The following is a 21682-nucleotide window of genomic DNA, read 5'->3' as shown; positions in this document are numbered from 1 at the left end:
ACGCTTCGTCAAATTGTAATATTTTTAATATTCTAGACTAGATCGCGATGGATCAGCCAAAAATCGAACCCGGGTCATTAGCTTGATAGGCTATTGTTTTACAACCAAGACACAGCCACCTCGCACGATACTAAGAAATTTATTGGCATAAGAACGAATTTAATATAAGAGCAGATTGGTGCCAGACGGGAATCGATCCGGGTTTTATTGCACGGTGCGCACCTGTTTTAAGACCTAGCCATCGACGCTTGACAACGTGTTTTTATTTCAATTGGCAGTCTTGACAACGTGTTTTTATTTCAATTGGCAGTCTTGACAACGTGTTTTTATTTCAATTGGCAGTCTTGACAACGTGTTTTTATTTCAATTGGCAGTCTTGACAACGTGTTTTTATTTCAATTGGTAGTCTTGACAACCTGTTTTTATTTCAATTGGCAGTCTTGACAACGTGTTTTTATTTCAATTGGCAGTCTTGACAACGTGTTTTTATTTCAATTGGCAGTCTTGACAACCTGTTTTTATTTCAATTGGCAGTCTTGACAACGTGTTTTTATTTCAATTGGCAGTCTTGACAACCTGTTTTTATTTCAATTGGCAGTCTTGACAACGTGTTTTTATTTCAATTGGCAGTCTTGACAACGTGTTTTTATTTCAATTGGCAGGCTTGACAACGTGTTTTTATTTCAATTGGCAGTCTTGACAACGTATATTTATTTCAATTGGCAGTGGCAACGTGTTTTTATTTCAATTGGCAGGCTTTACAACGTGTTTTATTTCAATTGGCAGGCTTGACAACGTCTTTTATTTCAATTGGCAGTCTTGACAACGTGTTTTTATTTCAATTGGCAGTCTTGACAACGTGTTTTTATTTCAATTGGTAGTCTTGACAACGTGTTTTTATTTCAATTGGCAGTCTTGACAACGTGTTTTTATTTCAATTGGCAGGCTTGACAACGTGTTTTTATTTCAATTGGCAGTCTTGACAACGTATATTTATTTCAATTGGCAGTGGCAACGTGTTTTTATTTCAATTGGCAGGCTTTACAACGTGTTTTATTTCAATTGGCAGGCTTGACAACGTCTTTTATTTCAATTGGCAGTCTTGACAACGTATATTTATTTCAATTGGCAGTGACAACGTGTTTTATTTCAATTGGTAGGCTTTACAACGTGTTTTATTTCAATTGGCAGTCTTGACAACGTGTTTTTATTTCAATTGGCAGTCTTGACAACGTATTTTTATTTCAATTGGCAGTCTTGACAACGTATTTTTATTTCAATTGGCAGTCTTAACAACGTGTTTTTATTTCAATTGGCAGTCTTGACAACGTGTTTTTATTTCAATTGGCAGTCTTGACAACGTGTTTTTATTTCAATTGGCAGTCTTGACAACGTGCTTTTATTTCAATTGGTAGTCTTGACAACGTGTTTTTATTTCAATTGGCAGTCTTGACAACGTGTTTTTATTTCAATTGGCAGTCTTGACAACGTGTTTTTATTTGAATTGGCAGTCTTGACAACCAGTTTTTATTTCAATTGGCAGTCTTGACAACGTGTTTTTATTTCAATTGGCAGTCTTGACAACGTGTTTTTATTTCAATTGGCAGGCTTGACAACGTGTTTATTTCAATTTTCAGTCTTGACAACGTATATTTATTTCAATTGGCAGTGACAACGTGTTTTTATTTCAATTGGCAGGCTTTACAACGTGTTTTATTTCAATTGGCAGTCTTGACAACGTATATTTATTTCAATTGGCAGTGACAACGTGTTTTTATTTCAATTGGCAGTCTTGACAACGTGTTTTTATTTCAATTGGCAGTCTTGATAACGTATATTTATTTCAATTGGCAGTGACAACGAGTTTTTATTTCAATTGGCAGGCTTTACAACGTGTTTTATTTCAATTGGCAGGCTTGACAACGTATTTTTTTTTCAATTTTCAGTCTTGACAACGTATATTTATTTCAATTGGCAGTGACAACGTGTTTTTATTTCAATTGGCAGTCTTGACAACGTGTTTTTATTTCAATTGGCAGTCTTGACAACGTGATTTTTTTTCAATTGGCAGTCTTGACAACGCTTATTCATTTCAATTGGGGCATTAAATAAGAAAAGCAGCCGTCGTCTACCTAGAGGGGCTGTATCTCAGGTACGCAACTAGCGACGAGCGTTTCTTAATTCCTCATTCCAATATCCGTCAAGCCTAAGTATTACACTTAACGCTTCTGTAAATCGGTCGAGTGGTACATTCTCAGTTACCCGAATAGGTTTATCATCCAACGGCATTTCTGAGCATTTTCCCATCAACAAATTAGTGTGAACCCACTTTAGGAAACGGATCTACACATGTACATGCTTTTTAAAAATTTTCTAACTTCCTTTGACTGATTTACATCACCTTTACCATCAATTTTTCCCGGACCGTTAAACAATTACGACTAGTTTCTTGATATTGTTTGTCTTAAGTACTTCGGCTCTTTCAAAATAATGATTGCATTTACTATTCTGGTAAAAATTTCTTTAATTGTATTATCTTCCGTCCATTCCTCAGAGGTTCAGGGTAAGTGGATGCTGCATTTATATATAATGATGTATAATATATAATATATAATATATAATATATAATATATAATAACGTCAGTTAATTCGATTGTTTTTCAATCAATCACGGAGAGACTAAGCTTATTCTAATCCAACGCATACGAAGAACCCGAAGAACGATCTAGTTCATTAGCATTCTGTAAATTCCTAGCTTAATTAGCCAAACCATTATCGAAGACTTTGTAGCGTTGTACTTCAGGGGCACTTAATTTCGTGTTTTCGTGGTCTTAAAAATTCGGTTTATGTTCAGTCCTTTGTGGTAGGTATTTTCTAAAGCGCAAGTAATAAGGTCGTACATTTCAAAATATAGGATATTTATATCATCAATAAACTTTAATTATTTTACTGAATACAATGGTTTACTTAAAAATTTAAACGACTAATGAGTTAGGTTTCGCAATAGGTTTACAAGTTTGTGAGATAAGCGAGGTCAGGAATCCATACCTCTACTTGAAATGCTTATCGCCGCAGATTTTCGTCTTGATGTGGCTGACGGTTTTTTTTTGGTTCACTTAACAAACAACAACGTGAGAAGGGAGCGCGCGCAGAGGGGATTTTTTCTCTCGTAGGCGGGGCCAAAGCCGTCAGAGTGGTCTTACCATACGGGATAAGGCAGGATAAGCATTCCAAGTAGAGGTATGGATTCCTGGTGAGATAGATACGAAAAAAAATTCCGAACGTTCCTGTCTCAAGCAGCATCCGGCCAAACCCTACTCGCGGGGGAATTTACAGAAGGGCCCATTAGGAGGATATTTGTTTGAAATTTCATCGGGACATTTTTTTGTTTGTCTTAATTTCTGACGCATTCGTGAACGGTACAGGATGCGTGTGCGAATCCTCGGAAGACAACAGCCAACCAATCGACTATTCTGGATGTTACTTGTAAGATGCACTTTGTAAGCCGATTGAGTTTTGGACGCATAATAATTGTTATTTTCCGACATTGAAGAGCGAACAGCACTGAACCGTGCTCAGGAAGGGGACATTGTTGCTGTGGGATCTGCGATTGCTTTGCTAGAGAGGTAATGTACAGACATTTTATATTAAGCCAGAGGAGTCGGATAACCTTTGTCACAATTTCTCAAAAACTTCGTAGAAAAACCTCTATAATACCTGAGTCAATTTAGGAAAAAAACATGAAACCCACGTTACGATCATCGATACAATTTTTAAAATCAGGGCTAAAAATGTAAAAATCCGGGCAAAAGGTAGAAATTTGGTCTGCAAATTTATAAATCAGGTCTACAAATGTAGAAATCAGGTCTAAAAATGTAGAAATCAAGTATAAAAATGTGACATCAAGTCTAAAAAAGTAGAAAACTGGTCTAAAAAAGTAGAAATCAAGTCTAAAAAGTAGAAATCAGGTCTAAAAGTAGAAATCAAGTCTAAAAATGTATAAATCAAGTCTAAAAATTTATATAACAAGTCTAAAAGTTTATAAATCAAGTCTAAAAATTTATAAATCAAGTCTAAAAATTTAAAATGTAGAAATCAAGTCTAAAAATGTAGAAATCAAGTCTAAAAATGTAGAAATCAAGTCTACAAATGTAGAAATCAAGTCTAAAAATGTAGAAATCAAGTCTAAAAATGTAGAAATCAAGTCTAAAAATGTAGAAATCAGGACTTAAAATGTCAGGTCGACTTTTGAATACATAGAACCCGACTGAAAAGATTTCCGGCCGATACTGCGAATGCGACACTTTCACGTGCGCCCGTGCCGATGGCGAAATTTGCGGCGGGAAAGAACGTGGAAGGTGCGAATGCGGATATTGCAACTGCTTACATGGCTGGACTGGAGAGGCCTGCGATTGCGAGCAGTCCAACACGGCCTGCTACGCGCCTAACGGGGTAAAACATAACCATTTTACCGCGCTTTTCTGCCGCAAAAAACTTTACGAAGACCATTTGTAATTACAGAAACTCTGCAGTGGCCACGGCGTTTGCGAATGTGGAAGTTGCAAGTGCCTCCATTCGCCAGAGGGCCGCTACTCCGGAATCTACTGCGAAGATTGCCCCGTAGAGCCATAAGTCTATAATCAATTTCCATAAGTGTGTCAGTTAAGATAATTATGATATCTATGAGTGGAGTGACGCAGAACTGACGTGATAACCAAAAATTTAACATCCTTTAACGAGAAAAATTAAATTACCACGTTTTCCTGCACGCACTTACTATCACGACGAGGCTAGGGGCGCGTATTAGGTCAAACCACAAATACAGAAGCGTAAACAAATCTGGTGATTTAAAAGGTTATCCAAAAAGCATTTTATTATTATTATTAAGTAACATAATCACAATAAGTATGACCATTAGCAAATATTTTCAGCGAACTTATTTTCAGAGATATTGCGCAATCAAATTTTAGTTCTCGGCACAGAGCCCCCTAGTGTCTAAATATGCCCAAAGGGTCAAGGCAAAATATACTATTAGCAAGGATGATAATATATTATCATTAGTGTCAAAAAAAGGTTCGGTAAGAAAATTAGCATTAAAACAATTGACCGATATCAAAATTACGTATTTGCGAGCGACACTACCTTTACATCATGAGGTATAGCAGGCCTATTTACTCGCTTTTATACCCTAACATGGCGGCGTATTTTCACACGCAAAATGAATATTAAGATCCACCAATAGAAAGTGTCAAGCTTTTATTATTATGTTACTTATGAGAAAAGTCAAGTATCGACCAGAAATGGTAAAAATGATAGTAGACTGACACACTTATTTGAAACTTGCTTTTAACCCCATTGGATATTTAACGTTATCCTCTCAAATATTTCCAGACTTGCCCATCCAAATGTGATCAATTCAAAGAATGTGTCCAATGCCAAATGTTCCAGACTGGACCACTTACCGAGGAACAATGTCGAAGCTGCCCTTTTACTCCCATTCGAGTCGAGGAGATAGAACGCGAGTACCCATTTCCGATGAAAGACGCTTCGATAAACCATTCTGTTTTTAGCTTCTCCCTTTCGTAGCCAATTTAGCACCACTGAACAATACAAGGTGTTTTAAAAGGTTATGCGAAGATGTTAAGGAGTTGTAGGAGTGAGTTAAGAAGTATGCCTGTTTTTCCCATTTTCCTACGATGAGTGAAAAGAGCGCAAGAGAGATTCAACGTGTGGACGGTGTGGTCTAATATCCCCTGGAAGTAGGCTGCAACCAGCGCAAAACCAAGCAGCGGGAAAATGCGAACATTAAGGTTTGGGTTCGTATGATAGGTAAAAAAGTACTTTGTAAACTAATCGAGGTAACCAGTGTAAAAAAGTAATCTTTAACAGTATTTAAAGTCCCTGCTGCTTGTTTTTGCGCCTGTTGCAGCCTTCTTATAGGGGCCACTTTGGCGCTCTTCTAACTCATCGTAGGAAAATGGGGGAAAACAGGCATGCTTCTCAACTCACCCACTACAACAAATTTTTGCATAACCTTTTGAAACACCCTGTATAATTTGGGCCAGTCAGTTACCAGATTATCCTGGCTATAGATGCAATTTATGATTTAAGGCTAGCGACCGTCGATGCAAAAATCTCCATTAGGCCTAAGCCATAGTTTTCACTAACGCGAGTAACGGAGAGTATAAAGTTTTTACACGCGCAAAGAAAAATAGATTACAGTGATGGGCACAGCTCCTCTCATTGTAAGCGCTTTTGTTATTATGAGCGAAATTAAGCGGCAAAATATTTTTTAAAAGAGTGCGAAACGAAAAAGAGAGGAACGCCAATTTCAGCGCTCAAAAAAGAGTGAAAAGAGAGGAGCGCTTATTTTATCTCTCAAAAAAGAGTGAAAAGAGAGGAGCACTCATTTTGCTGCTCTAATAAGAGCGAAAATAGATAAGCGCTCTTTTTGCTGCTGTAAAAAGAGCGAAAGAGAGGAGCGCCGATTTTACCGCTCAAAAATGTGTGAGCGGGAGCGGATGTTAGGCTAGCGAGTGCGAGCGGTGAGTGAGCTGAGCGGCTCTTTGACGAAAATGCCCAGCACTGATTATGACTTCCGAAGTTTAAACTATGGCCGCGTTCAGTAACAGCAAACGGTTGGACCGTTGAATGCGCATTCGCTACTGTACGACTTTTTCACTTCCGGGATTGACGTCACGTTTGCAAACGGAGCGTCAACAAATAAGCGGCTGGAAGATCCGCTTATTTCGTTGATAAACGCAATCGTGACGTCACAGCACGCGGGAAGGCTAGTTACAGACGACACGACAGACGATATTTTATAAAATTTACAACAATCTTAAAAAAGCGGTCAACAGACGTGGCGTAACGATTGCCAAGGGTTAATTAACAATTTCCCCTCCGTTGAGCGTCACCTTAGGCGTCACTGAACACAACGTTCGCGTAGAAGCCGGCTTCAATGCGTTTTGGAAACTAAGCCTTACTTCTGGCACGAGGCTCCAGGGCCGGATTAAGGGGAGGGCATAGGAGAAATTGGCCCCGGGCGCTATCTAAGTATGGGCGCCGAAGTAATCTTGTTATATCCATATCAAATTACGAAATCTAAAATATTTTTTAAATAAATAAAATTAGGTGGAAAAATAAGTTCATAATAAACTAGCTCTTTGTAAGATAGAATCGTACATACGCCGTGCGTTAACAGCGATTCCCCCCAAGACGTCGAAGTCCATGTAAAATAAGGGTCGTTAGGACTAGCTCCGCTCGACGTGCTAACTTAGCGTGCTCTAGGAGTAACAAACACAAGGAGAACGCAACCCGTCAAAATTCGTGCATTTTCTTGCGTACAGTTTTCATTGGTTAGACGCTTTAGCGCCTGGTACCGTCGGAAGGGGAAAATTAGGAAATTGTCTTCCCCCCCTCCTCCCGCCCGTAAAACGTTCAGCGTAAAGGTTCGTCCAATGAAATTTGTACACAACACGGCGTTAGCGTGTTTAAAGGCTAGCTGTGTTTTCCTTGTGTTTGTTGCTCCAAGGCGCGCTTTTGTACGTCTCGTATCCATGGAGATAGCCGTTTCCGCTATCGACGGAAGTTGAAGAAGCTATTAAAATAGAGCAAACATTCGCCGCAGGGAGTCACGTATACCGGTTCTGATTTTTTATGGAACGTTAGATCTATGGCGGATTATAACTAATAAACTTATGCTACATTGCTAGTAACTATACTCGAAATCACTGTTACCTTCAACCACTACCATCGGTGGGGATTTTCGGCCTACATCGGAAATTAAGTCCGCTAAATAAAGTGATCAATGTGAAATATTATTAGATTGGAGTTAGGTGAAATATAATGTATGTCACTAATACGAAGTAAGAGCTTGAAAGGATTTGTAAAAAATAAGTATGTTCGTAAAAATATTTTCCCTCTTAAAATTGAATTTAATAAGTACCTCAACCACCGTCATTCGTTATAACATCCGCTTCTACATTAATAAAATAATAAATTTTTAAAAGATTTTACAGCTAAAGACTAGCGATTGGACAGAAAACTGCTAATTTTTCTACGTAAATTAAAAAGATGATAAATATTTATCTGTGTGTGCCAACCGCTTTAGTTCTCTCGGGTAACACTGATTTCGAGTATAGCAACCTGTCTGGCACCATTTTAAGCCTAATCGACAAGGACCTTTTCAAGAGTACTTTTCAATTGTATTAATACTATCAAATGAGTTGCTGTTTCATTGAAGAGTCTTTTAATAAAATATTCTTATTAATTGTAAAATATCCTCAAACAGTAGAAGAAGCGGATAAAAGCATGTGCACATACGTGGATGAAAGCGACGATTGCAGGTTCACCTTCAAATACAGGATTGACGATGAATACAATGAAATTATTTATGCTCAAATTACCAAAGGTGAAACAGTTTTGCCTCACTTTTTGCAGTCTACAATAAGCGAGTTTCAATATTGTCTGTACAATTTTGTTAAGAGGGTTTTGGTTGTGAGTACAATTTTTCATTACGGCAATTAGGGCCCGGTTATTTTCTACAAAAACGGTTCTAGGGAATATTTCTGTACTAGCCATCGTTTTTGCGTAATCGCAGTTTTAACGTTGCACACGAAAGTCCGGTAGTGAATTCCACTCCCTGAGCGAGGAGGGAACGAAGGAGTGACGCCGGTTCATAGTTCCATGAAGGGGAGGACGAATGCGGTACCACACCGATCGCCACAATGGGGCCTAGCCCCCCGCAGTGATAGAGCGAGAGAGCGGGGACAGTGCGCCATAGCTTTTGTGTACAATAGCTTTGACTGTCACAAGGCGCTTTATAAGCCGACGCGTGTAAAGGGACCCTAGTGATGCTGACGTCCCACGAATAGCCAATAGACGTGGCGAAGCAGACAGCCATCCGCTGAACCATTTCGAGCTTGTGGATTGACGCCGCTGTGTGGGGGGACCAGACCAACGAGCAGTAGTCCAGGATAGGAGTCACGTGCGTCTTGATGGCGGAGGCCTTCGTGGGGAAGGAGCAGCCATGCCGATGGCGGCGAAGAAATCCAAGGGCAAGGTGCGCCTGAGAGACGATCCTCGAGATATGGGAATCCCAAGAAAGCGTGGATGTTACGGTGACTCCAAGATATTTGAAAGTGGGGACATGCTCAAGGGCCTCCCCAGCGAGTTAGTACCCGTAGGGGTGATGCTGGAAGCCTGGACGGTGGAGGGAAAGCACCTTGTACTTTTGGGGGTTTAGCTGAAGCTTCCATCAATCACTCCAGGAGAGTATTTGGTCTATATCAGAGTGAGGTGGTCGGCTGGGGTCCCGATCGCCCTAGAGAGGGCAACGTCGTCGGCATAGATGGAGAGCCGAGTGACGACTCCAGTGCCGACATCGGTGACGTAGATGGTAAAAAGAAGCGGACCAAGGACCGACCCTTGCGGGACGCCCGACCCGAGTTTTCTATTATAAACTCGGCTACATGGACCAAACATAACGTACAGGTGAGCGGCGGGGGCGTTTTTATTCAAGGAAGGTGCCAAATTGTAAAACGCGTTTTGGGTACAACGTTCAAACTGCGCATGCGCGAAACGATGGTTCGTACCGAAATATTCCTTAGAAGTTAGAACTGTTATTCTAGAAAATAACCAGGCCCTTAATTCCGTAATTGGGTTTATAGAACTGATCCGTAAATTCAATAAAATAGAAGATATTCGCCAAAGTCCATGTTCCTGCCATAAAAAAATTGAGCTCACAAGCAAATGGTGGGGACTTTTGAGAGTTTATATATTATGACTAAATGAAGGTGCCTGTAAAAATTCAGCCCAGTAGACATTTTTCCGAAGTTTGGCCAAAATTGTTACTTAAGTACTGGACTTTTTAAGCAATTTCTAATAATATTATAATATTTAAAAACAGAAATTATGTAGTATAATATAATGTTAAGTTCGTAGTGTGGAACCTTTATTCAGTCTGCCGTAATTTTCACTAGTAGTCGTTAGATGGCACGACGATACACCGATATTTTTATTATTTTATTTGTGGACTACCCCTTATTAAATATTGGTGGTACAAAATAGTAAACGAAATGTAACCTTCACAGATTGTCCCGAACCCGAACACGTTTTTTGGAGAATATTTAAATTTTTAGGAAAATAATATTCTCTCGATTGGGAGTCACAAGTGCAAAGAAATGGGAAACTGCTCACTTGATCTTCGAGTGAAAATAACGTAAAAATTGTTTTATGAAAAATTCACTTTTAAAAAAACTATTTCTAACATTGTATTTTAAGCGACGTTCTATGTAAAACCTATTAATAAAATTTTAACTTCGTAAATGATATATGAAATTATTAATATTGTTCTGCTTTAACTTTTAAGATATTTCAAATACTAAGTTTTAGGCTGCTATCGCCATCTATAGTAAAACTTTTGAAATTGTAAACTGATGGTGTTACAATTGCAAAGGGATATTATCCCTCGTCAAAGGGGTTGAATCACTAGTTTGGTAAAATAAAAGCATCGGGACGACTCAACCCGTGCCTGTCAGCCAAGCAGCTCCTACAAGCGCGGTTTAATGCTACTGCCAAATGTAGTCGCCCCAGTGTCACGCTCTTAGCAAGGAGCCTCCTGGCTCTTACATTGTTAGTCTCTGCTGGCACGCGCAACAGATCCACTCTTGGCCAGTACAAAGGTTATTACGCGATATAGTGGAAACCAAGCGGCATCCGTGCAGGAACGCGAATAGAAAACAACAAATAAATTCTAACGGAGTCTCAGAAAATGAAAAATCAAAAAGCACTTCTGATTGCTGCTTTAGTGCTGATAATTTCTCAGCTGGCCATTTTAACAGCATCGATATGTAAGTTCAATATCGCTTTAATCTACTGTTAATAGCGAAATCGATCAGGCTTCAAAAATATCGCGTAAATTGAACAATCTTAATTTCGGCACGTTGAAATGAATAAGCTTGGAAATTAAGAATTACACAACTTTTGTTTGCGTCGAAGCTAACCGTTGCGGTGATTTTGCCCTTTTGAAAATCAGTCCTTATTTCTGGCGCACAACGAAACAAGCATCTAAATTCGTTTATTTATATCACGGCGCTAATTTAAACTTTTTTTTCCAGGAAGGTAATAAATACTTACTGATTTATAAAAAAAAAAATTATCGCACTATATTCCAAGCGATTTTTTATATAAATACTATGATAGACCTTTCTATAAAAGATTGAGTTCGGGGGTGGGGAAAGGAAAACTGTTTTTGCAAGAATGATTTACATCGACCTTAGTATGTATTATCCTTGTGTTTTACTCTTATATATCGATGATTGCAGGGTAATTTAACAAAGAGTAAATATTCAATATTTACCTTCGAGATTTGATGACAACTATAAAAATACGCTCCGTTATTCATCGGTTAATTAAAGGTAAAATTGTTAAAATTACCAAATATAAGATAATAAAAACTATTTTTAAATGACGTTTAGTTTAAAAAATCTTTATAAAATCACTAAGCCTAATTTTAGCTCGGAAGACATTTGGCTGAGAAATATAAAAGTACCGGTAACTTCTTAATATTGTTTTGTGAAATTGGCCGTGTGTGACGTCGAAAAAACAGTTTAGACGCGTTCGAATCTTTTATAGAAAGGTCTATTGAAAGAGAAGCCCATTGAAAAAATCAGCGTTAAAAGAAACATTTCAAAATTAAAATTTTTCGCGGTTGTTAGATAATTTAAAATTTCTACTTTACATTATGTTGGCGCCATCTGGCTAGACTTAAGGTATTTGAAGATCATTCTCTAACGTAGTTACCCCCGAGAGGGATCTTCTCGACAAATATGTAGAGGTGTTGATTGTCTTGTTTAGTAATGTCAACGCATCGTGACGACCGAACACCTGCCAGTCGGTGCAATACTGCCAATTGTTGTCGCTGACGTAGCTATCAAGCTAGGGTTTTCCCAGGTTTACCGCACGCGCATAGGCGTCGCTCTTAGTCATTACAAAGGTTTTTGAGCTTTAATAAAAGGCATAACGTGAGCTAGTATAAACCAAGCTTAATCCATGCAGGAACGCGAATTGGAAACAGTAAATTTTCTCTAACCAAGTCTCAGAAGATGACAATTCAACGAGTGCTTCTGATTGTTGCTGTAGTGCTGCTACATGTAATTTCTCAGATGGGCATCTTAGCAGCATACACATGTAAGTTAAACTTCAAAACAGTTGATTAAATTTACACATGTACTTGCTTGGTTCCAGTATCGCTTTCGCTAAAGACAGATTCATGATAATTAAGGTTCTTTAATTTCAGTTTGTAAAACGGATGCCAATTGCAGTGACTTCTGCGAAGAGGGCTGTACCAAATACAAGTGTCAACAGGGCGACCTAATAAAATATTGCTCCTGTAGGGATTGCTCAATTTCATGACCAATAAACAAAAATTATATACGCTCTAAGATAATAATAAAAAAATATTTGTTTTCCCAAATAAGCTTTGTCTGATTTGTCATCCATTAAATTAAGCCTATGGAAATATTATTAAATATTTTTTTAGATGCGTGAAAATGCAATGTTTTTGGGTATCAAACTGAATTTCAAATTTTTTTTTCTAACGCCATTTGAATACGAAATCGGGTATTTAAAACGAATAGTTTTGTCTAATATTTTCAATGTAATTCCAAAAGCAATGCGAGGCTTAATAATCTAGATGAATAAGCAGCACCACACCACGCGTTCCATTTTTATGGCCTTGAAACCAACCATGAAGAAATTCCCGCTCTTATTCGACCAGTTTGGCCAACTACTCGAAATACCAAATATTTTCTATGGCCCTTTTCGAATATTTGACCAGGTAAACTTAAATGCCGCGAACATTGTTAAGGTCTTTTCGATTTAGTATTCGATTAATAATCTGACTGAACTATATCTTGCACACCCCTACAATTTTTGTAGTAATTGAATTCCATTATTTTCCATATGAGCGAAATTGGATTTTCCAACGCTTGTACGCGATTCAATGTCAAAGTCAGAACAGGTGTTTCAAACGAGGTGGTTTTCCCAGTTTGAGTGGAAAGCTGACGGTTGCCGCAGTGCGATTTCCTACTTTTCCATTTGTCTCGCGTAAAAATTAACGGCTAAAACACCATTACACTCTACAATGAAATTTCAACAAACGGTCTTCATCGTAGTGCTATTGATATCTATGGATAATGTTTTCACAAAATGTGAGTTACAAATAAATTAAATGGTAAATTGAATTAAATTTAAAAATTAAATTATAAATCAAGAAAATATTATATCCTTAAAGCACATTCCAAAATATATTTTGGAGAAATACAACGTTTGAATGAAAATTTAACTTTACTGTGTCCTAGGAATGACCCTCCTCCTAGCTGTGTCTTTCCACTCGTGTCTTCCCCCCTTACAAGGAGGATGAAGAGTAATTCGCGGAGAAATACGATACAGGGGTACATAGTATTCCCCGATTTCGATAGGGGTACACACTATGAATTCGTACCCCCTAAAATTGCATTTAAAAACTTACCTCTTAAATTTTCATTAATTACATTTAGGACTTTTAGGTGTATAATTGTAATAAGCATTATATCATTAGTATAGTAATTCTATAATAAGTATAATTCTATAATTATAGAAAAAATTATAAAGGAGTACACGAAAAACACGACAAAGAATGTTTTAGCAAAGGAATTTTATTGATTTATATTATTGTGTAGTAAGTCAGGAAATACTATAACAGCAGCAGAGTAACTGTTTGGACAATTTTAATAAATGTCATTTTAGTAATTTGGGCAGTCTTGCTGTTCGTTAATTTTGGTTGTGCAGCCCTAAAAATTGTCCCGTCCTCAAGGCTTGGATTAACAATAGTAGTGCCTACCTGGATATATCACTTGGAAAAAACCTGACAAATAAATGACTTTTGCGGCAGCAGTGCCGCTTTGGTGAAGTTAACGGAGAATTTCCGAAACTCCCGTAACACGAAGCCTTTTACAAGGCAGAACCCGTAACAAACACTTAGGAAATGCACGCGGAACGCTAGAGTGATATATCCAGGTAGGCACTACTATTTTTAATCCAAGCTCAAGGTGTCACTGACTCTATCTACGGAGTACGGACACAAAAGTGTCCAGAAGGAATGACTTGGTAACGGGCAAAAGACATCAGGTTGTAAGGCTTATTCTCAGAACAGTTCACGAGCAACAGTGCGGGAAGTAAATTTCTCGTAGAGTGTGGCTTTTATTAACGAATAGTGAAACAAACTAGCCACGAGTCTTTTGGCAGTAATTTACCCATTTTTGTAAAATCGACAATAAGCCGTTCCCACCCCCCCTACCATGGCTTCTATAGAGTGCCCCCTACATTCATTGCCGAACTATTAGCAAACCAAGCGGGACTCTAAAATCTGTCTTATTTTAAATAGTGATTCAGCAACGAATATAGAAATGGGAATAGTCTGATTATAAAATTTTGTCTACTATGAAGTAAATGTTTCAATTTCCAAGTGATTTATATTTATACTTAGGTAGAATTACTGTGACCCTTAACGGATCAGAGTGTGCAATAACTGGTGGCTTTAAAAGGGAGTCGGGGTCCGGCTCTTGTAACCCATAAGGGCAGTACGTGGCGCATTGGGAGATTTTATCTCTGATCAAATGGTCCTATCTCCACCTCCGACTTCGGTCAGGTATGAGCTGGAAACTGAGTCTCAGCTCAGGCTAACGGAGAGGGTCCAGGCAATCTGGCCGCCTCGAAGTATTCGGTAGCCTGCTATGGGGCCAGCGGGTCTCCGTATGAGGCGCAGAGGTCCTCTTTCTCTGCCTTTTGCAGCCCACCGGGATCTTCGGTGCCAGTTGTGCCGGGTTACTTTGGCTGCTGTGTGCCCATCGTTCCCCTTTAGGAGCTCTTCCTGAAGGGTGCGGCTCTCTGCCTACTTAGTTAGTGTGTCGGCTGGAGTTGCTACAGCATCCACTCTCTATCTCACAGCTGTGCGCGGAAGTGGGAATTGGTCACCCCATTGCTGCACCTTTTGTCGGGATGAGTGGCTTGCACCGAGGGTGAGACCATCAGTAGTAGGGTACTACTACCCATGTTGGATTTGTCACCTGTCCGGGCTTGTGGACGCATTCTGATGAGACTACCAGTGTAGTAAGCGTTTTGATTCTCTTGAATCACCGGTATAAAAATTCTGACCACATGTATTGAGACTAATCTTCCCCATAAAAAAAAATAAAATCAGCCTGATATTTTATGATTTCCGTAAAACTGACGTATTTTGACGCAACTGAAGCACAGACCAGTGTCGTCCCCCCCCTCCCCCCTAAAAAGCAGATGAGATTCCTAATTTTTATCAATTTACCGGAATCTCTATAGTTTATATTCATTTTTAATTTTACAGTCTCTTCATTTTCAAATCGATAATATAGATGGCGACATTATGTCCAATAGTTCATTTTTATAAATATGGCATAGGATGTCATCAGTTTCATAAACGGGTTTTGGTTATGTAGTGGACTAAAAATAGCAACAGATGGTGCTAATTTTTCATAGTTGACTAAATAACGTTTTTGTCCATTTGCAGACTGCTTCAATGTTCTTCAACCATACGAATGCACTGAAGCGTGCAAACAGCAGTGCGAGAATGGCGATTACACGTGCCACGCTGGGGACTTGATCGGATACTGTGGCTGTAACGACGACGAACGCACTAGCTGCGAACCCAAATAGCCACCAGTTTGTAGTGTCGCACTGGCTCTCTCCAGCCTCAGCGTTACGCGGAGTACTGTAGTCAGACGACCATTGTATGATAGAGCTCTCAATAAATAATTAATTATGTTATCCAAATGTCTTTTAATCGATAAATCCAAATTAAAATATTTAAATCAGGAAGGCTATTCTGTAAAAATCAAAAATGACAAAAAAATCATTATCGATCAAAAATGGCAATGTGCATGTGGAGAAGGGGCGAATATCGTAACATCAAACTATCGATAATATTGGTTAAATTCAAAATCGTGGCGGTCTTTAATGCCGATGTAAGTGATTTTAATGAAATGGTTCGACATACGGTCGATGGTTCCAATTTATGTCTTGGACACCAAAAATAAACAGATAGTTGTCGTCCGCTTAAGCATTTAGTTTATGATTTGACTAAAGTACCGGATATAGTGTAACATACTGCCACTATTTAAAATTGAACTTACACAATCGATAGTTTGATATTTCGATATCCGCCCCTTCTAAAAATAAAAAATGGTCATTTTTGGCGGATCGATATTTTTTGATATTAACAGATCGAACTCGCCATCTTTTTTTTTAATTTCCTCTTTAAAATAATAAGATTTTAATATATTTTCAACATATATTATTATCAAAATTTACGGAATTGACAGACCTTCAAAAATTGTCAGAAGCCGAACAATTATTTTTTTATAATAAAAATAAGTAGTGATATTTACAATGACGCAGTTGCTTATTTACTTTACTAATAGCATAGAATAGTATTAAGATTGTCAATTCCTATTTTTCTGACGCTCATTTTTAACCACTGAATGATTAATATGGGCATTGTCGAAACAGACAACTGTTAGGACAATTCCCATATAAAACCTTTCAGAGTTAAGTTCCGAAAACTGTGTTTGAAAGTGTCAGGTAAGGGTGCCGGGAGAGACCATAATGGGTTACAAAACAGCCTCTCGTGCTCGCTTGCTCGTTTTGAGCGTCGAGGTTTTCGCTCCTCCGTTTTCGCCTTTCACTGCCATGAAATCACATATTCGAAGAATATGCGGAAAAGCATCCAAAGCGTATTCTTTTGAGCAGTCACTTTGAAATACCACATTGGAGACGTTCACAAATTACGTACACACAAAACAAAATCTACTTTCTTGATTTCTCTCTCGAAACAGCAATTGGAGTGACCCCCAGTCCTAAATTACGCAAACAATTATTTAACCACGCCCCATTGCACCCCCCTCATTTCAAATAGAATCATAAACCTTAAAGGGAATATAACCTGCAGAGCAATCTTTATGGAAGACCCCTTCAATATTTCCAATTGCCCTGTACAGTGGTGCCAAACATTTTTAAAACCAAAGGCAAGAGCGGCCAGAACTGCAAACGATGGTGTTCCACACCAAATTCCTGAGGTTATATTTCCTTTAAAATATTTTTATTTTTTTACATGTAGAAAACCAATCATTCTATTTCAAATTAGAAATACTAGTATAAAATTGCTAGTGTACCTTAATTAAAATGATTGATAATTTATGTTCGGGCATATAACTATATGTGACGTAACATATAAATCAGTGACTCCTAATCTCCACCTGTAACATTTTGCGATATTTGTACGAACCCTTTTACTGCGTTAAGTAATTTTTGAACCTGCCCTAATATATTTAAAAATTATTTATTAAATGTTTTAATCAATTATATGTGCCTTCTCGAAACAAAATTCTTGTCTACGACCACTGAATAGACAAAGCTATTTTCAAACAAGATTTGTGTAACAGTAATTGAATTAACGTGGTGGAATGGTGGCGCCATCTACGAAACGTAACGATAACTAAATTCAATAATCATCGGTCAAAAATAGACAAGTTAAGCATCCCCTCGAAAACGTGTAGACGTACCATTATTACGTACATTCTACACCCTTACAAGTTCCCCCGTTCACGTTGTCGGAAATTGGCTAAGCCTGTAATGTCATAATCGCAATATCCAAAAACAAAAGAATACACAATGCCTAGAAACATTTCAGGCGATTGAAAAATGCTGATTAGGGCTCATGTGACTTATTTCAATGATAAGAATGATTGCAATCTCAAACACAATGACTTCGTAATAGATTGGGCCCTCCTATATATTTTAGTTTATATATAAAGTGACTTTTCCTACTGATAACCGTACATTTATTATCGAAAACAGAGGTCCGGAGCATACAGTGCAATCATGAGTTGTAAGTCATTCTCTTAATTATTATTTTTAAAGCTACAAATAGTTAAAGTTAAAGGGATTTTTTAATACTTTGGGTATCTTAAGATTATTGTTATACATATACATGTATAAATCATAAGTGTAGCCATGTAGGATTATGCATAAGAAATTTTCAATTTGACCTTGTGTCAGATAAATAAGGTAAAATTGGTTTTAGCTACGAAAATTACGTTATGTACCACGTCAAGTATAATGTTACTTTTCTTTGATACTCTTAATAGCATATGCGTATGAGTTACATTCACTTTCATGTTATTTCTTTAAATAATCAAATCTTTATTATTACTACTTAACAATATCTAAAGTGACGGTCACTACAGAGCTTAAAACTCAGTTTTGCACATTGGCAGTTTAAGCAATGTGATTGTAAGTGTCGAGAAACATGTTCCAACCGTAACTCGAGTCATCATACGTTTACGATAACCTCATACTATCAGTGTTTATATAGTGCATTAAAAAGCATAACTATTCAATTCTTCACAGATTACCCAACAGGTCCACAATACCCACCGGGTAGTCAATATTATCCACCTCAACAACCGACCGTAATTGTGCCACCCAACAATGGAGCAACAGTAATTGTACAAGAGCAGTACAGGCCACCTCCGCCACCACAGCAAACCATCATTATAGAGGAACAGGTAAACAAATAATACACTTTCTTGGTAGCCAAATTTGCCAAAAGTGGGAGACAGAAGGAAACAGAATATCTAATTAGCTACGGTCATGCTAGCACCTAAAACGTTCCAATACTGTAATTATAGCTATTGATGTTAATTTATTATTAATTCACATAAACCTTATAAAACAACTAGTTTTCTTCAAGTGTACCTTGTATTACATTTTGCTATAGCAGGTTACACAACGACGAAGTAGTGCTATGGGCTTTTTAACATAGCTTTAGTAAAAGGTGGGAAAGGGAGTGATTTATGCTGAAGTCAAAACTTCCGACTGAACTCTTTTCACATTGGCAGCGCCCACAAATCGGTTTGCAACTTGCAACTTGTCAACCTGTTATAGCCCTTAATGGGCCATAGTGTGCAATAACTGGTGGCTTAATCGTAAAGTTGGGGTCCGGCTCTTGTAACCCATCAGGGCGGTGGCACACTGGGAGATATTAGCCGTGATCAAATGGTCCTAAATCAAACTCTAACTTCGGTCAGGTAGGGGCTGGAAGCTGGATTTCAACTCAGGCTAACGGAGAGAGTCCAGGCATCCGTTTTGCCTCAACGAATTTGGTTTCAAATTGTGCAGTGGCAGGTCCCTGTATGAGTCACTATGGCCTTTGTTTCCTTACCTTTTTGGACCACACCGGGGTTCCAGTACCAGCTGTGCTAGGTTGCGCTGTGTCGCAGAGTGCCTATTTTCCGCCTTCTCGTACCATTTCTTAAGGCTAAGTGGGTCCCTATCTATGGTGTTGGCTGGCGGTGGTACAGCATCCATCCTAATTCACACCGCTGTGCCCGAAGTGAGGACTAGCTGTCCCAGTGCTGCGCTTTTTGTAGGGTGGACTGGCTTGCGTCGAAGGTGTGGCGGTCAGTAGCAGGGTTCTCTCGCTGCTCCTGGCTGTTTTGTCACCTTTCCGGGCTGTGGACGCTGGCGTAGGGCATTATGATGAGACTACCGGTGATGTAGGATGTTAATTCTCCCAGGTGCACCGGTATATAAATTATCACCCAATGTCAACCTGTTATGATTGCACGATGTGAGTTAATAGTAAAATAAATAATAATAATCCGCTAAGCTAATACCCAAGGAACCACACAGGATTAAGTCATATAGTGACTTTTGAAGCCATTTACCGGTGGCTGGGTTAAAACGCGTAGGAGGGTGGTGACAAGCCCTTCATGCTACGTGAGCCAATAGCACTCTTCACTTTCTATTACCTTTAACCTCAACAAGTTCTTACGGAAAGGGGAAATCGAAGAGCACGAGGAAAAAACCCTCTAACCAGCAAGGAGATAAATCCAATGCATGCGTGGAGCGGTTCCGAATTTTCACCCAGTACCATAAGTTGGGACCGAACCCGGCTCCTCTTGTTGCGAGGCGTGAGTGCTAAAAACTTCGCCACCCCAGTATCTAAAGTCTAAGGAAAACTTGTATTTTAATGGGGCTGTGCGAAATAGAATATTTTGGGAGGTCAGGGATGAAATAAACTAAGAACGACCGCGACAAAATAGTCGGCCAATTATAGCTGAAGTACTTGGTATTTGGGTTCCACAGATGTTAACCAGAAGGGAAAGAAGGAATTTGAGAAAATCCGAGATAAAAGCCTTCAAGGCGAACAGGTGTTGCAATTCACCTGACCATCAGCACTGTGCTGACAAAAAGGTACGTTAATAATTCAACCATGTCTTACGTCAAATTGTGTCAGATAACGATTGCGAGTTTATTCTCGATTTGGGACATTTGGATTTTTAAGCGTACGCCAATTCTTCGCACAGTCCAGGTGAATGGCCTTTCACTACAAAAATGAAAAAGTCACTTGGCCAATTCTGCCTTTCGATCAAATAGATGGTCACTTTAGTACCGATTTGAACCGCTATGTGTCCCCACATTGGAGTTCATAGCGAAAGCTGTCGCCCCTTAAGTGAAAAATTATCGTGAGGTCGTCGCTATAGGGGAAGGTTTTAGCGTCATTTACCTTTCCCGGAAATGGGCTTGCGCCAATAAATGGTTTCACCTAAGCCATGACTCACAATAAGGACGTATGGTACTTAGATGCTTTCGTTCCGCCTAAAACGTGCTTCCCAATGACAGAAGGGGTTTTTTTCCCGGTTGAGGCTAGGGACATCTATCGGTATTCTTTAGCATGGATCAATGATAAAAATTTAACTAATCTAGTGATTTAGTCTAATAAGGAATCTGTACAAATATGCCTAAGGATCTATTGGCACCGTTCTGTAGAAACGGTCGGGACATAAATACGTCGAAAGTAAGACGTTGAGAGTATTCTAAAAATCATTGGTTGTCCAACGTCGCGAGCGAAATTTAAGGCTGTACATTCCAAGTGTACACATATATAGTTCACCACTTGATATAAATTTTGAGATTTTACCTGATAGATTTCGCCACTGATAGTCGTTGTCTTGATGGATGTAATTCTTAGATGAGATATGTTCTAGATAAAATCATTTATTATTTCATATTGAGGGGGAAATGGGTCAAATACCCCTTTTTGATGAACAACTGATAAGAAATTTCCCCACTTAGACTAGGTATGAAGATTGTCCCCTCTATGCTCAATTTATACCAATACCACCTACACGACTAAATAATTCTAGGCGTACGTGATTAAGAATGGTTGCGTAACTTCCTGGATTATTTTAATTTCATTAGCGTCCAAGACCCGGAATTGGTGCCATGATCGCTGGAGCTGTAGCGGGTGCTTTCACCCACAACCATCACCATCACCATGACCGGCACCACACACCGCCACATCACAACCCTTGGGAACACCACCACGCTAACCCGTTTGATCATCATCACGGAGGTCATCACGGAGGTCATCACGGAGGTCACCACGGAAGTCACCACGGAGGTCACCACGCAGGTCACCACGGAGGTCACCATGGCGGTCACCATTAAGAGAGCCTCCCTATATGAAATCTATTTAAGCATCGCTCGATGGTTGTGTTTTAAAAATGTTAATTGATACATAAATAAAATTATTTAAAATTTT

The 21682-nt window shown here is 38.8% G+C and overlaps 2 protein-coding genes and 1 long non-coding RNA gene across 4 annotated transcripts; all 3 read left to right on the top strand.

Annotated features, from left to right (window-relative positions):
- Positions 1–2490: 2490 nt before the first annotated feature.
- LOC149958485 (integrin beta pat-3-like) lies at positions 2491–10294 on the top strand. Its single transcript, XM_090167197.1, has 9 exons — positions 2491–2511; positions 2555–2563; positions 3350–3486; positions 3554–3626; positions 4261–4452; positions 4522–4620; positions 5392–5518; positions 8294–8413; positions 10095–10294. Exons 1-9 carry the CDS (start codon positions 2491–2493, stop codon positions 10148–10150), a joined length of 834 nt encoding a protein of 277 aa, XP_090023323.1. The 3' UTR covers positions 10151–10294.
- A 2805-nt stretch (positions 10295–13099) lies between these two features.
- LOC149958484 (uncharacterized) lies at positions 13100–15843 on the top strand. Its single transcript, XR_016478512.1, has 2 exons — positions 13100–13214; positions 15587–15843. It is a non-coding gene; the product is annotated as an uncharacterized LOC149958484 (long non-coding RNA).
- A 2055-nt stretch (positions 15844–17898) lies between these two features.
- Positions 17899–21682, top strand: LOC149958483 (uncharacterized). Of its 2 annotated transcripts, XM_090165904.1 has the most exons (4): positions 17899–17962; positions 18484–18641; positions 20224–20331; positions 21340–21682. In XM_090165904.1, the coding sequence occupies exons 1-4, from the start codon at positions 17956–17958 to the stop codon at positions 21586–21588; spliced, it is 522 nt and encodes a 173-aa protein (XP_090022030.1). In that variant the 5' UTR covers positions 17899–17955; the 3' UTR covers positions 21589–21682. The 2 variants fall into 2 exon arrangements, with proteins under 2 accessions (XP_090022030.1, XP_090022031.1); XM_090165905.1 differs by lacking the exon at positions 20224–20331.

This window comes from Leiobunum rupestre, chromosome 2, assembly GCF_980474605.1.
Source record: "Leiobunum rupestre chromosome 2, qqLeiRupe1.1.hap1, whole genome shotgun sequence".
Classification (NCBI taxonomy): domain Eukaryota; kingdom Metazoa; phylum Arthropoda; class Arachnida; order Opiliones; family Sclerosomatidae; genus Leiobunum; species Leiobunum rupestre.
This window is presented reverse-complemented; position numbering and strand designations above follow the sequence as displayed.